Here is a 16,948-nt window from a genome sequence, read left to right as displayed (position 1 = left end):
AAGTCTCTATCAACGTTACTCCGCCTTCACTGAACAACAGATTAGTGAGTGTACGGAGCACGCACAGTGTCCGCCATGAAGCTTTGTTGGAATGTCAGTGCAAAAAAATATATTTTTATATTTTGAATTGGTTTATTCTTTGAAGCATTAATATTACTTCATACAATTGCAATGTTGTATCCTGAGTTCAGGCCTTGGTGGTGAGATGATAATGTGTTAATGGTTAAAACAGTTTCCACACTTCATGACGGCAAATTTTAGAAGGTACACACCCTAAACACAAACCCACACACACAAAGCTTGGTGGTGTGGAACAATGGGACCAGTGGTTCCTTTTATAGCTGCAGGACTTTAGGGGAATCACTGCTTGCACGTCACTCCCACGGACTGTGACGTCTACTGTGTGTGTGTGTGTGTGTGTGTGTGATGTTCTTCTTGAAATAATGCTGCATGGTTGCAGCACAGAAACACACAGAAACACACACACACACACACACACACACACACCAAGCATCTATTATCACTTCTTTGAAAGTACCCGACCTTGAGCTGTACTGCAGTTGTTTATATTTTATCTATCCCATGTGAGTCTGAGAACAGCAAGTTATGTTCTGTGCTAGGCCTCAGTGTGCCCTTCTGTCTATTCACAAGTGTGTGTTTACATACTGCGGGGTATGTGGAAGTTTATATTCCTGTTAAGCTCTGTCCTGTTGTGTTGTGGCCTGGGAGCCGTGAGCTTATGAGAGCTCTCCTGTCTCTGCGCTTCAATAGATCCATTATCTGTAAAACTAGTCTGTGCCAACACTGTGTAGAGCATGTTTGTATGAACTTGTGTTGGGGTGTTGTTTTAGCTTTTATATGTGTTTTCCCAAATTATTCACAGTAGCTTACAGGAGTTTAAATAGTGAGTGTAAAAATGTGCAAACTACATAAATTCTGATTTATTTTATAAGCTGAGCTTAAAGAGTAGGTAAACCCAAAACCAACTTTTTTCTGTTGAATATATGTGTATTTGGGTATTAAATAGTGCTGTTGACTGATACTAGTCCCACTCTTCACATTTAAGTAAAAGTATTTTAATTTTGCGTATTTAGCTGCAAAATGTCTGGTATACTGCCCACTAAGGGTTGAATGCTGCTATTACAATGGAATCTTGTTATTGGTTGAGCGGTAAGCTCATGAAACCCCTGCATCATCACTTTAACTGTTGGCCCCGCCTCTCCTATAAAACCTGACACCCGCCTCCTTGCAAACTGTAGCGGTGGTGTGGCATGACGATAAAGTCCCAAACAGTGTTATTTTATTAACCACAACAATAGAATATTGCTGGTGGGGCCATTATCTACCACTCAGAAACATCACCCATCCTCTCCTGCATCTCCACCACCTCCCCCTCCCCCCTCATCCTGTCTGGGCTAAAGGCTCAAACATGTATGGCTCCGGACCACCATGGTTGTGACTGGTGGGAGGAGACTGGAGGTGAAAAGTCCGCCACCTTAAATGACCTCTCTGTGGCAAAAGTGTTCGCACTATCGAACTCGCTCATGTTTAGCTCATTAGCTAGAAGTTCTGATGCGTTTAGATTCTGTGTGTGCGGGGACAGAGGGGAGGGGGCAGGGGGTACATACCCTTTAAATCTCGCTGTAACTCGTCTACTGTCTTTGGAGAGTAAAATAAGCATTTTGTCTTCTCTGTTTTTTAATGATGTCCTATTTACCTAACGAACCTACTCAAAGATTATTCAGAAGCAGACAGCACAGAGTATGGAAAAGAGATAAAGAGAGTTATTCGTGTGCAGCATACAGTATATGGGAATGTAGAATGAGAGAGAAAACAGATGTTTAATACAGTAATGGATCTGTGAGACTCACCGTAGCTTCTGTCTTTGATGTTTTGAAGGTTGTTGGATTATCAAACCAACCAAAGTCTACGTATAGGACACGCTGATGATGACAGATTGTTTCATGCTTTCACTTCTACTGACAACTTGTCAACTATATATAAATGTGTAGATTTTACTGACAGTAAGAAAAACTATATTATTAAAAATAAATCAAACGATAAGCAAGTCCTGACGGTTACGGTTGTCCTCTGTGATGCCTTTAATGCATTTCCCTCTGGGAACGCCATCTCTTCATTCATCTCCGACCTCTCCATCTGACCAACGAGCACCTCCGACAACGCCTTTGCACAATGTTTTTATGCAGTAAAGCGTTGCACGGTACTACCGTCATCTCGTTTTGCGTGCACGATTAACCATGCCCTTTTGACTTGCCGTTTGCCCCACCTCCTCCAACAAGACCATCAAGCCCAAGTGAGCCGTTACCTCCCCCTGCGGTGCATTTAACACCTCAAGACAATTATAGCGTCACATTTATGTAAATAGTCAAGAGCGCAGTTTTACACACTTGCGCACAAATTAAGACTACTCGTGCACGCAGCAGTGTTTCACACTCACACAAATAACTGGCAAGCTCACGTTGACGCTGTTCTACGCACACCTTGATGTTGCTCGCTCTGAGTGAAAATGTACGCTCAGACAAAAAACTGGCTAAAGACATTTAGGGGCGGGCCATTGTAGACGACCCCTGGAACTCCTTCTCTTCTTTCTGATTGGTCACCTAAACACCTACTGTCTCCAGGCCAGAGCCAATCCAACGCTGAGTGTTTTCTACTTTCAGAGTCAGCACATCTGGCCGTGGTGCTGCATGTATTCAGGGAAGACAGAGCTTGTATCTTATGTATTCAGACTGTAGTTCTTCATTTAATGCTAGTGGGTGTTAGGGTGACCAATTAGAAAGGACGGGAGGATGTTTCTCAACATTTTGACAAACCTTTAATTTTATTCAAATGCCTCTTTGAAAAAAAAATCAAAGTTCCAATTCATTTTATCCAATTTCATGTATTCCTTTTTAAGTTTCTACATGAGATGTTTACTGTATGCAAAGGAGCCGTACCAAGATTTATTACCAAAAATAAACATAGGGGGTGAAAGTAACTAGTAACTTTTACTTTTAGTACTATTTTATTGAGCTACTTTTTACTTGTATTTGAGTATTTTATGTCTAAAAAGTGCTGCAGACAGAAAGTTTTCTGTTTCTCTATTGAGTGAAAGAACGTTTTAGCAGAGTAATGTTATGGAGCTTATTTCACTTGAAGAAAGAAAGAAGAGGGGCTTTTTACAGAGGGCAACAGACGAGGGGCAGTGATAGAGGTAATTGTTCAGAAGTGGAGAAGAAGTAAAGATTTAAAACGTTAAAAAAGGGGGGGGAGGAGCCATCTGTGTGCCTGTTAATGAGTGCCAACTGTGAGGTGTAATATAATAAAGGAGACTGTGTCTGCTCAAAGGCTTTATTGTTCTGGCTCACCAGAGTCCAAAGTTCTGACAGAGGTGTGTGTGTGTGTGTGTGTGTGTGTGTGTGTGTGTGTGTGTGTGTGTGTGTGTGTGTGTGTGTGTGTGTGTGTGTGTGTGTGTGTGTGTGTGTGTGTGTGTGTGTGTCTCAAACATGACATAGACAAACTAATGACCTCATTCTTGACCGTGGTTGACTTGTGGTTTGGCCACAACTGAAGCAGTAACAATAAAATACATCGTCTGGTCAAACTTTTACTGCACTAGTAAAAACCTAGCCTGGAATCCATCCTAATCTTCTTTATTCAATGTTTAATACAGGCTATTAGTCTAGAAACGCTAACAAGGCATTTGAGTTCAGATTAACCAATCAAACAAAGAGCTGATGTGATGATAATAGAGCAACAAGCGTAGATATTTTTCCCTAAACGTTACTGGCAAAGGAAAACGACGTGTAGTACGGTACAGACTTACAGTTTTAAAGCCTCTTCTTCAGGGACGGCGCTACACCAGGGCTAGGGGGCGCTATAGCCCCCCATCAGGAATTTATGTAGCCCCAGTTGAGCCTCTTGAGCATTTTATTTAATATTATCCTCCATCAAGCGCAGAAGCAGCACTAAGCTCAGAGTGGTAAGGTTATGTTTTAGCCTCCGTTTGCATGTCTGTCTGTCCGTTAGCAAGATAACGAATTTGGATGAAAATTTCAGGAAAATTGATAAATGGGACAAGGAAGAGAAAAAAAAAAAAATATATATATATATATATATATATATATATATATATATATATATATCCCATTCATTTTCCCATCCACACTGTGGAACTTCTTGTTGATGATGGCATAGGTTCTCTCAAAGTCAGCAGCTCAATGTTGACAGGTAGTTATGGTAATCCTGAGTTTACCATGTTACCGTGACCAGAGTGTGTTAGCTGAGCTAGCAGTAGGGTTAGCTAGCAGTCATTTTGTAATCAAGTAAAAAAAGAGTACAAAATGAAAGCCAAAAGCCTGTTTCACATTGAGCCTCTTTTACGCATTTCAGTCACGTTCGCTTCATGTGAGCGCAGTTTTTCCTGCATGTGATGCGTTAAAACATCCCTAAGATACCGAATGGCAAATCCTCGACTCAGCAATATTGTCTGCCTGTCCATACATGCAGAAATGTTTCACATTTTTGATTTATTGTCTGATTATTGGCAGGTGTTTAATAGGTCACTTTAAGACTAACTTTTTTTTGCCATTGCCTTGTGGTCACATGTATTATGCTCTATTTTATGTTCTATTTCGCTCAATATTCTTTGACCAAATTCAGTTTAAACTACATTCATATCTAAAATGCTGAGTTGCATATCTTCTTTTACTGAAGACAATAAGAACCTCCTCATAAAAGAAATAGTATTAAAACAAATATTCTCCGTGGTGGGCGCCATGTTTGTTTTGACACTGCGTGGATCAGGAGACATGACGTTGCTTCTGTACGGCTCTGATTGGCTCGCTTTCTTTCAAACCGAGGAAATGAGCAGAAACGGCGGCATTACCACACCTACTTTCATAAAAAAAATCTAAAGAAGTGGGTGTGGCTTATTGCCAGGCTAAAGAAAAAAACTGCACTTTGTGACCTTTTTTAACCAGATTAAAAACAACAATGCTGCTCGGTACTAAATAGCTTTTATAGCAATTATCCCACATTGGTCAACATTGACCCACAATCTCATTAACTTCAGCACTTTTTTGCTCTGCTGATGGACTTCATTCATCATCCATCCGTGTCAACGTCGGCTCATTAGTCCTCAGCACTGGAGAGATGTGTGTGTGTGTGTGTGTGTGTGTGTGTGTGTGTGTGTGTGTGTGTGTGTGTGTGTGTGTGTGTGTGTGTGTGAGACACTGTACGTCTGCCAGGGTGGAGTGAGGGATGAAGAACCTGAGCATCAGCAGGAGGAGAGAGAGAAAGGAAGAAAGCTGGCAGGGCCGCAAACTGAAGGGCCAAAGCTTGAGTTGGCAGGAGTCGAGTGTATCTCTGTCTCACACTCACAGTTCTACTCACTGTGTGCGCCAGAGATTATTGTGGTGTGGCCCTAATAAAGGCTGGCACGGACAGCAGCCTGCCAGAAATTATGAATCTGCCTCTGATCTAATGGTCCACAAATGTGTGTGTGTGTGTGTGTGTGTGTGTGTGTGTGTGTGTGTGTGTGACGCAGAGATCCCCTTTAAATAAATGTTAAAGGGAATTTTTTTTAGTAACTGTAAGAAATTGATTATACTGAAATTGAAGAGGTAACAGAGAACAACATTTCTGGCAGTAATAGAATAGAATAAAATAGAATCATTTTATTGTTATTGCAGAAGCACATGCCCCTCCCTAAGCAATCATCATAAAAACAACATAAGATACAGTGAAAGTCTGTCAGAATAAAAAGTTACTCAGTATAAAAGTGCATGGGTATGAAATATTAAAAAGGAGACACATTTAAACAGTATTTCATTTTCCATACATTGGTTGTGATGCTGGTGTCTATGGTGTGTGTTGGTTATTTAGAGAGTGGATGGCTTTTGTTTACGATTATGGTGGTAGTATTTGATGACGAACTCCAATCCAATTTAATAATAAAGCATTATTAAAAACAACTCAGTTGACCAACGTGCTGTACAACAGGTCAATGAAAATACAATTATAAACACAACAGTACAGTGGCATCACAGAGTGCAATTGGAACAGTAACACCTTGGTTTAACACCAAAGAGAACATGTGTGTCTTAAGGTGTGATTTAAAAACAGGAATGAATGTACAGAAGAAGCTCATTCCATAGTTTGGGACCAACAACCTCTAAGTTTGTGATACGTGCGAGGGTGTAGGATACGAGCAGATCAGACAGATAACGCAGGGGAAGGCCTTTTTAAATCAGTTCTGTGTTGGACTGTGAGCCAGTGAACACAGAACAGGTGAAACATGTGTTTGTGAGCCTGTTAGAAGGCGCACTGCAGCGTTGAGCGAGGACTGACTGATGCTGGTGTACAGAGCGTTACAATAGTCCAGATAAAAGCATGAATCAGTATTTCACAGTGATGCTTTGAAAGTCAAGACTTTAGTAGTTGCCTCAAATGAAAAAAGCTTGCCTTCACAGCACTAACGTCAAATTTAAAGTTTTCATCCATTTCACATGGATTCCACACATCACATGTACATACAAAACAAAATAGCTAATAACATCTCAGTAATTAACAAATCTAAGCAAATTCTAGATTCCAATTCACTGTTTATTTTATTGTGACTTGATGCAACCGTACCCCTCTTATTGTCTGAAAGTTTGGGGTAACAACTTAAAAAAACACGCCCTAAAGCCTCTTCCACATACTGTAGGTAGAGTTTGTTTGTTTGTTTCTATTGTTTCTGTAAAGATTTGACTTATTATTATTTTACTGCCACTTTACTTGGATTTTTAAAGCAATTTCATGAACTTTGGCAGGACGGTTTAGTTTGAATTTGACGTTTTTTATGCAATCTCAGAACTCTGAACTCCAGAAAACGGTGATAAAGGTCCCTGACCAGGATCCCTCTTTTAAAATCAGCTCTTCTTCTCTGTCTGCGTTTCAGGTGCAGGTGTAACACTGAGCTCTCGTCTCAGATGTGAAAGGTGAACCTGGTCAGATCAGCTTCTGAAAGGACAAACAGGTTCAAACTGTTGACCACCTAAACAGAAGAGAGAAGAAAATCCACCAGAACTCTTTCCAAGATCAGAGTTTTTACATCTTTACCAAAATGATGTCCTTGATGATGATGATGATGATGATGATGATGATGATGATGATGATGGCAGCCATGACGTGTTTGGCTGCTGCTGCTTCCCCCAGCACCACAACCCGCTCCTCCTCCTCCTCCTCCTCCTCCTCTTCATCTGCCACCTCCTCCTCATCTCCTCCCTCCTCATCCTCACCACGTATGAAGCTTTCCTACAAAGGTAAGAACAGAAGGTTTGACTTTCACTGTGTTTCCTCCTATAATCATAGAGACTTCACTGTGTACACACTCTTTTCCTGCTCTGGGTTCTAATTGCTCCTAAAGCCTACAGTGTATTTAATGTGGTGTAAGGTTTGCTAAGATAAGACCACACAATGTCCAACAACTAAACCACATAAAGCAGGGATGTGTTCCAGCATTGTGAGCTTTGTTGGACATGGAACCAAATGGTGAGGCTCACAGAACGCTGACAGCACAGATAGGAGAATATAGACAATGTGTTCAGAATATCTGAGTAATCACAAGTAAAAATAAATCATCAACAGAGAAGAAGCTGGCAAACTATTTGTACTGTGTGTTACGGACACACTTTTCACTGTATCACATGACTGTGGTTGTTACACGTCAGTACAAAACACAGGGAATGAAAGGGAAAAAGAACATTTGTATCAGAGATAGTAGGTGTTTATACAACATGGTGCTGGGTGATATGAATCATGTATCATTCGTTCATTCGTTTTTCACTATGAAACAAAAACATGAAAAACGAAAAAAAAAAAAAAAAACACTCATTATTTGATATTTGTTTCCAAAACCAAAATGAAAAAACAAAAAACTCCTTGTTTTTCAAATTTAAGCTCTTTTGCTTCAGAACAGAAAACAAAAAACGGAAAACGAACACCTTTATTTGTTTTCTCCATTAATGATTTGCTAAAGTACGTGACCAGGAAGTGAAGCGTTACACATTCAGAGATATCTTTATCTCTGCAACACTTAGAGTCTCTAAATCCTCCTAAATGTCCGTGAGGACGTTCTGTGTTCAACACCAGCTAAAGACAAAAGGACACGTTTCTGATGCACAGTTGGAAGCAGCGATCTTATCATGCTGAACTGCCGTTAGCATAGCCGTTAGCGGCGGACATTTTTTTCAAAAATGGTGATACACAATATTTTTAAATCATATAAAGCCAGATTTTGGGTTAAATTTGCTGATGAAAAACGCCACACAGGCACATTTATTAACAAACACTTTTTCTCCTATAAGGACAGCATGTGTGAGTGAGTTCTGTAGTTGTTTAGGGGACGTCTGGGTTAGGACACTATCTACAAGTATTTTAAAACAAGAAATGTATATATTGATATAGGTTATATTGTTATTTTCTATAACACCAAAATAGAAAACTAGATATACTGTATCTTGATATATCACTAATACAACCTTCTATTTTCAATTTACAGTTTTTTTTTGGTGTCAAGAAAAATGAGCGCATTCACATCTTCCTTCACTCAGATGTCAGTCTCTTCTGATTGGCCAGCAGCCTGGCTTTATAACCTGCTGGCCAATCAGAGCAACTGGTCTCAGGTGGAGCCTCACCTGGGACTCAAAATTAAATCAGCAGCAAAACAATGAAATGAAATAGACATTAAACTAATAAACACTGTTAGAGAGAAATGTGCACCTTCCTCTTCACCTTCAAACAACTCAAAATAACTTCATGATTGTGGCGTTGCAACATTTAGGGCTTCTGTAATCTTTGAATAATTGGGTTGACATTGAACGGATTCGGTTACATCAGATGACGGATTATAAAAATGATGCTATAATATGTTGTTGGGATGATTTAAAAAAAGAAACCTGTCATATTTCTAAATGCAGCAGCTGCTAATGCTACATTTATATGCAGCAGCAAATGATGACGGACTGTACGGAGGAAACAGGACCTCATTCATGCTTTTAAATGTAAATAGTTCCTTAAACTCTTACAAATGTGCTGCAGTATTTAATCAGAAACGTGATGAATTATAGCTGAAGGCAAAAAAACAACAGACAAAGGACAACATTTAGTCATTTTAAGGTTTTTTGTACGCTGGGATTGGTCAGATATTAATGTTTGATAAATCACACGGTGGTCTTGTCATACGACCAAACGAACACTCAGATTTGCACCCGTTTTCACGCAAGGTTAATAAATGAGGGCAAATTTGATGGAGGAACAATAATTAAGAAAATTGTTGCAGAATAACTTTCTACAAGAACTTACAGTAAATGACGATGGACATGGTATTTTAGATATATTTTCTTTTGTGTGAAAGCTGTTGTAGTGACGTTCCATAGACACACGTGTTTTATTATCTAAACAAATTCACCAAAAAATGTTTTTGTGATTTGTGTCAAATCAAAGACTTGGTGATTTTACACAAGCTTGTTCTGATATAGGCTGATATTTATGATGCATCAAGTAAGTGGAGAATCATAACAGATAATAAGATTTATATTATATACATTATTATTATTATTATTATTATTATTATTAAAGACAAAAAGGTCATTGTAGCATCATCTACTGTTTCATGACCTTCTTATGCACAAAAATATATACAGTATATCATTGTTGATTTAATCCTTTGTTGTAATTGTCTTTCCTATCCGATCATTAGGGGTGTCTTAATTTAACTTAATCTTGTGTCAAATATTGTTGTACACTTAATAATTAATTTAGATTAATCAATATTAATTAACTACAATGTCTCTAATTATATATATATATAGGACCATACTTTGGTATGATATATATATATATATATATAGGATCATACTTTGGTGTGATTTGTTTTTCACACTAAACATCATTGTCTAACACTAAAAATCATTGTTAGATGTCATTATGGCTGATATTGTTGTCATTTTGAATCCAAATACCCAGAGCTGCAGCAGTTTCATGGAGTGAGACGGTTTGAGTTGGAGCGATCGTGCTGCTTCAGCGCTCTGCTGTTGGATGAAGAGCGAGGCCGACTTTTTGTGGGAGCCAAGAACTTCCTGCTCTCGCTCTCATTAGACAACATCGCTAAACAGGAACACAAGGTGAGCACAACACGCACTAAACGCTTGTTGCTTTGAACACTGTTCAGGAATGAGCCGTCAGCTAATCGTTGCTAATTTGTTGCTTCGCTAACTTCAACATGATGAGTTCTCTGTAATAACGAATAATACACCTTCTGTGTTCTTCTAAATCCTTATCAGAAATGGGCAAAAGCACATTTCTAAACATGTGGATTTCATGCATTATTGGTAGTAAACTGTTTTTACAAATAAATCCTAAAATCTTCTAAATGTCCTTATTAGTAGATCTATGTCTAACAAAACACATTATTTTGTACCATATTCATTTTATTAACTTTTAAAAATGGGACTAGTTTACAGTTTTAGAGCCTGTGTTTCTCCATCTATAAATCATGTGATTGATGATGTCACAAGGCCCCACTGCCTGTAAACATCACATTGTTTTAGATTATTAATAATAATAATAATAATAATAATAATAATAATAATAATAATAATAATAACAGTGCAGTAGTGCAGTGATGAGTAGTGCAGGTGAATATTTAAATACATTCACAGTTAGTTCCAGGGTTATTTCACAGAACCAGGTCTGACACTGTGTGACTGTTTAGCGTTGATCAGCCTGGGGGAACAAACTGTTCTTAAGACGAGTTGTTTTGGTGTACAGTGATCTGTAACGTCTGTCGAAGGGGAGGAGTTTGAACAGATTGTGTCCAGGGTGGGAGGTTTTCTATTGGAGTGAAACATTTAGCCTGATTTTTACATCATTTAGTAGATTTTTCAGTCACAATAACAACTTGTGCTGCTTTTTCTAAATAATCAGGAAAAGTTAAAGATGTTGATGTAAAACAGTAAAGTGAAGTCCTTTAATCCAACAGTTGGCCAAAGAATGGACCAGAGCGTATCAGCACGCTGTTTAAGGGAGAGTAAAGTCCCCTTTGGAGAGCTCTTCTTCTCTGCTTCACTGTCTACGATCAAACCTCAGAGTTGGAACTGTCGCCCCCTGCAGAACTGTTTTGATCCTTTTTCCGTAAACAAAAGAGGTTTACGTCGACATCTGTTGCACTGTTTTTCAATGAAGGCATTTTTTCAAATTTCAATGACATTTAAAGCGTTGGGAAAACTCCATGTTCCGTGATTTCAGGACAGCCCAAAAAAATGAAATCATGGCCCAGTCCGCCTCCTTTGCTTCAGACCGCCTTCATTCACAGACTAACGCGTGTTGGGTCAATTTACGCACGGAGAGAGGCACGTAAAAACCACTTAAGTCCAGACCGGAGAAAATGGCCCATACTTTCAGTTTAAAGTGTAAGTAAACCACCACGTTCTGCAGAGGCCTTGCAATAAACAGTCACTTGAACGGTGAGTAAATAAATCACAATTAGAGTGCGGATTGGGCAGCATTTTTTTGTCCGACTCAAACCCGACAGGTATTCAGATATTTATATCCAAACCTGACCTGAACTCTACAGTTAAAACCTATATTTTTCTTCATACAAGTGACATTTACGTTTGTTTTAGTGATCGAGACCCAGTGGATCTGTTTATGTAATTCATCTATCAAAGCTAAGGATACGGACACACAGTGGCAAGGAGTCACCTAGGGACCTGTTCTCCAGTTTGGTCTTCTACCAGGTTTTAAGGAAGGCGGGGCCAACAGTGATGGACCATCTCAGCCAAAAGCGAGACAGCATTCAGTCTTTATAACATTTTATCTAAAAAACTCAGTTTAAATAGTTCATAACTAATCATGAATGGATTCAGCAGATTTGGGTTGTACTTATACTTTAAGATGCACTTTTTTATTGGTTTTGGTAAGACAAGCATGCACAGTAAACTTATTAAAATCCATATGGAATCATATATCACTGACTAAATCACATGCATCTGTGTCTGCAGTGTGGGAGGACTGGGTGTGATTGAGAGATTTGAATAGTGGAAAATAAAGACGAGGATAAATGGGAAACAGGATTTACACAAAGAACAAAGTGTGTTTAAAAAGGGCACATCTTGCAGAGTTTGGAGGATACAGTAGATAGTTGTACTAAAATCACAGACCTTTGGGAAAAGATTAGATGACTTGTTGTTTGCTTGTTGTGTTTCAGATTTACTGGCCTGCTCCTGTTGATTGGAGGGAGGAATGCAACTGGGCAGGAAAAGACATCACTGTAAGTCTTTGATCTCTCTATCATTTCTATATGATACTGTTACAATGAGAGGGAGCGTGTGGTGAATAATTCATACTTTCATTACTTCTGACAAATCAAGGTTGAAGAAGTTAATCAAATCCTATCCTTCGTGGAATATTCTAAAACATGAAGAACTATGTTTTATTAGGTTGAATTAAACATTTTAAGTGAAGCATAAATATCTAATATCAAAGCTGTGATTAACGGACCATCACATGTAAAATGTGAGGGGTGCAGAGGTCCCGCCTCCTCCTGAACGCTACACAAAGCAACTTTTTATTCCACTGTAGTCATGGGAATCATCAAAGGCTGAGATAACTCATCTAAACAGATCATATGTAATATCAGGAGGAGAACGCCCACTTCCTGCATCACTTCTTGATTTCATCAAATCTGCTGCAAAACACAGAAGTATTTTTCATCTTTCTGCACAGGAGAGTAAACTCAGTATTTATCAATAGTGACGTGATTGTACGCTACCATCAGATCTCACCTCGTGTAGATAATCTCAGTTGCCATTTAAGTACAATTTGACACACATTCAGAACAGATAAGAATGAATTATTAAAACAAATTTAAAATAAAGTGAAATGTGTTTTAAAAAAGCCCATATTATCACTGATAATACTTTTTAACCACGCTAATAAACTAGCGCAGCGCTGCTATGCTTTGTCTTGTCCTGTTTCCTGCATAGAGCTCATCACTGGAGACTGTACAAAGGAAACAGGACCTCATTCATGCTTTTAAACGTAAATAGTTCCATAAACTTTCACAAATGTGCTGCAGTAGTCAGTAATGTGATGAATTATAGGTGAATTTGGCTGAAGGCAAAATAATCAAAGGACAACATTGAGTCATTTTAAGGCTTTTTCAAGCCTTTTTGATCGTTCATTTCTTTTTAAAAAATTAAAAAGGGGGCGACCGTGGCTCAGCGGTAGAGTGGGTGGTTGGGGGTGGGGGATTTAAATCCCGCTTTATCCAAGTCATTGTCTTTGTGTCCTTGGGCAAGGCACTTTACCCACATTGCCTCATATGAATTGTGCATGAATGTTGATGGTAGTCAGAGGGGCTGAAGGTACAAAATGGCAGCCACGTTTCTGTCAGGACAGCTGTGGCCACATTATAGCTTACCACTACCGGTATGACTGATGTGAGTGACTGGTGTAAATTAATAATGCTTTCTGTACGTGCTTTGAATTTCCTCAAAAAAAGTGCTATATAAATCTAAGCCATTATTATTGTGAATATTAAAGGTATTGTAGACCATGTTCCAGAAGTTTAGAAAAGAAATGCCGTCTGCACATGCAACACACTACCTACTTCTAAGAGGGAATGTCTACGTGCAGGAGAAAGCGTGCGCAAGCCCAGTTTTCCTCGTGCACAGCTCTGTTTAAAGTTGGAGTCAACAGCGCTGTTACAAGCGTACCTTCCAAAAGAAGATTTGCACTTTTCCCACTATGTCAGACTCGCCACCAGTAAGTGAAAATCTATTTTCAAAGGATCCGGTGCACACCAGACACGAGCATGAGCACATACGACATCCTTACATAAGCACCATAATGATTGACAACCAGAAGGACCAATAGTCTTGATGATTCACCTGAAAGTTGAAGCCAAAAAAACATCGTCTACTATACCTTTAATGTGATATTTATTGCCTAAAGCGTGTGGACTGAGGTTGATATGAACGTCATAGTTCCATGTGTGTCTCCAGGATCTCTGTTAAGTAGTTGTTCTCAGTGCACACAGGGGGGCAGACGTCTCCTGCTCAGTAGCTGATCCACTTCCACAGAACGTTTAATTAAATGAGTCCAGTTTTCACGCTTTCAAAAAACTTTGTTTTGCTCCACCTCAGGTGTGAGGATGATGATTTTCATCTTCAACTTCTTTTCCTGTTTGACCTCAGTGGGCGGGGCTTCAGAAACAGGGGGACTTAACAAGTTAATGACGATTGAATTCAGCTGCAGTATTTATCAACACCTGATCATTTGTACGCTGGGATTAGTCAGATGCCAATGTTTGATAAATCACATATTGTGACACAATGTGAACTCAGATTTGCACCTGTTTACACACAAGGTTGATAAATGAGTGACTTTATGTAATTTCATGTAAAAGTACCCCTATTTACTAATTGTTGGCTGCTTGAGAGATTGTCTTCGTTTGCCATAAATACTTGTAAGTTCTATTCAAAGAACACTTTTAAAGGTACAGAGAAGCCGCTGTGAGTCAGCGTGATTAGAAACACCATCCCAATAGTCGGGCTGAAAGTGAAATTAGTCTGAAATAGCATCACCTTATCTTAACTGTAACTTTTCCTGCGTCTTGTGCCACTGATGTCCTCAGTAAACAGATGATTGTGCTTTTTAAAAAAGGACAATCTGTCTTTTCAGCTCTGATGTGTAAACATGAGTTGTGTTAAATCAGATTTGCTCAGCGCGCCACGTTATTGATTGGAACGGTCTGATTGAGATTTACATCGTGAGGCTTGTTTAGCTCTATGTACGGTGTATATTTTAGGACATTCTCAGGTCTCAGAGTGACACATCATAACAGGAAAACCAAATGCCATCAAATGAAATGGCCTCAGGCTTCAAAATAAAAGTCATCAGACTCAAACACGATATAGTTTAAAGAAACTGGAAAAACATGACGTCATCAATATGTGCTGCTATGGATACGAGGGTAAAGTTGAAACCTTTTTAAAGGTTAAGTTATATCATTGTTTCATTTAGCTACTGTATGTGTTTATTAATCAAACAATACGTTGATATTTCTCAACTAGGCTTTTCAACCTTCAACGCCATGTTGTGTTTCAAGGACTGAGGATGTTGAGTTGATGACTTATTTTGAAGCCTGAGGCCATTCCATTTGATGGAGGTTTTGCTGAGTCATGAGTCAGTTTGGTCAGAAAAATGATCAGGTTTTCCTGATCTTTGATACCTTACTCTGAGGATGTCCTAAAATGTACACCGTACGTAGGAGTTTCAGACTTTATCAAAATGTTTCCATGTGAACACAATTTTTTTTTTACATTTTCTGTGATTTTGGTCAGCATAATGTCTGTCTTTATTGGGTTTTTAGGGTTCATTCGTGTTTGTAGATTTGGCTGCTATTTTTTAACCATAAAAACTATTTATATTACCAAAATTGAATAGTGTGGGTGATTATTATTATTTGTGTCTAAATGTGGTCAAGTTGATCCAGAGCACGCTGGGCTTCACTGACCAACATAGAGGTCACACACCAACATTCATGGACCACCCAGTATTACAGCAATTAGCTAACTCCACTTATCTGTGTGTGTGTGTGTGTGTGTGTGTGTGTGTGTGTGTGTGTGTGTGTGTGTGTGTGTGTGTGTGTGTGTGTGTGTGTGTGTGTGTGTGTGTGTGTGTGTGTGTGTGTGTGTGTGTGTGTGTGTGTGTGTGCCAAGTGGCTTCTAATTGGTTTGATGTATTTGCACATGTCATCAATTTCAAGTATAGTCCACATATAGCCTATACGGCATGCTCATTTATTATTATAAATAGATCTAGTGTGTGTGTGTGTGTGTGTGTGTGTGTGTGTGTGTGTGTGTGTGTGTGTGTGTGTGTGTGTGTGTGTGTGTAAAATAACAGTCATCAGTGTGATTACACAGCTGTAGCAGACAGACAACGGATTCCATTCATGCTAAAATCCAGGCTCCAATTTCATTTGACCAGTACACGCTGTATTATTTGTGTGTGTGTGTGTGTGTGTGTGTGTGTGTGTGTTTGTGTGTGTGTGTGTGTGTGTCAGAGTGCAGAAGAAGGTGACAGTCCTTAGTCCGACAAAGGAAACTCTTTAATGAGACAAAAAAACAGAAGGAGTAAAAAGATTCATGAAAGACCATAAAAAAATCCCAAAGGAAGGAGGAAGGTTGAACAATTACAATTCCTGTGTGTGTGTGTGTGTGTGTGTGTGTGTGTGTGTGTGTGTGTGTGTGTGTGTGTGTGTGTGTGTGTGTGTGTGTGTGTGTGTGTGTGTGTGTGTGTGTGTGTGTGTGTGTGTGTGTGTGTGTAGGTGTGTGTGTGTGTGTGTGTGTGTGTGTGTGTGGTTAGAGTTTACTAGTCAACCTTTGACCTTTCCACAGCTAATTAGCTGAAACAGTGAGTAAACGGGAGGCTATGATAATGTCACAGTGTGAGTCTGGGTTTATGTATTCCCTTCTATTAAAGCCGTATTATTCTCCTTTTCTCCCTTTCCTTATTGTCCTCTCCACTCTGGAGATGATTAACTCTATTCATCCCTCTGTCCATTATCTCCCGTTCTTCTCTCACCTCTTACCTTCTGTCTGCCTTTCATAAACAAGAAAACATTTGGGTATTATCACACTAATGTTGGACAAGAACGTCAGGAATACCAGAGGTCATTTCACAGATGGTCCACACTCTGAAAAAAACAATTGTTCCTTGATTATTCAATAGTCACACTGTAATTTTTAGTTTGATTGGATGAATATTTTTTTGAGATATAGATAATTCAATGGGGGGGGGGTTGATTTTTGCGCATCCTTATTTATCTTCCATTTTCAGCTCAGGAACTACACCACATGGGAAACATATTAAAAATACTTTTTAGAATGATTTTATA

At 39.0% G+C, this 16,948-nt stretch overlaps 1 protein-coding gene across 4 annotated transcripts in view; it reads left to right on the top strand.

Moving 5' to 3' along the window:
• sema3b (sema domain, immunoglobulin domain (Ig), short basic domain, secreted, (semaphorin) 3B) overlaps positions 1 to 16,948 on the top strand; it is a 92,031-nt gene that overhangs the window by 56,354 nt on the left and 18,729 nt on the right. For all 4 annotated transcript variants that reach the window (XM_028453952.1, XM_028453953.1, XM_028453956.1 and 1 more), the window contains 3 exons: positions 6,944 to 7,307; positions 10,012 to 10,169; positions 12,254 to 12,316. In XM_028453952.1, the coding sequence (XP_028309753.1) occupies positions 7,109 to 7,307; positions 10,012 to 10,169; positions 12,254 to 12,316 (420 nt within the window). In that variant the 5' untranslated portion in view covers positions 6,944 to 7,108. The remainder of the gene's footprint in view (positions 1 to 6,943; positions 7,308 to 10,011; positions 10,170 to 12,253; positions 12,317 to 16,948) is intronic.

This window comes from Gouania willdenowi, chromosome 7, assembly GCF_900634775.1.
Source record: "Gouania willdenowi chromosome 7, fGouWil2.1, whole genome shotgun sequence".
Taxonomy (NCBI): Eukaryota; Metazoa; Chordata; class Actinopteri; order Blenniiformes; family Gobiesocidae; genus Gouania; species Gouania willdenowi.
Note: the sequence above shows the minus strand (reverse complement) of the source record. Positions and strands in the feature narration are given on the sequence as shown.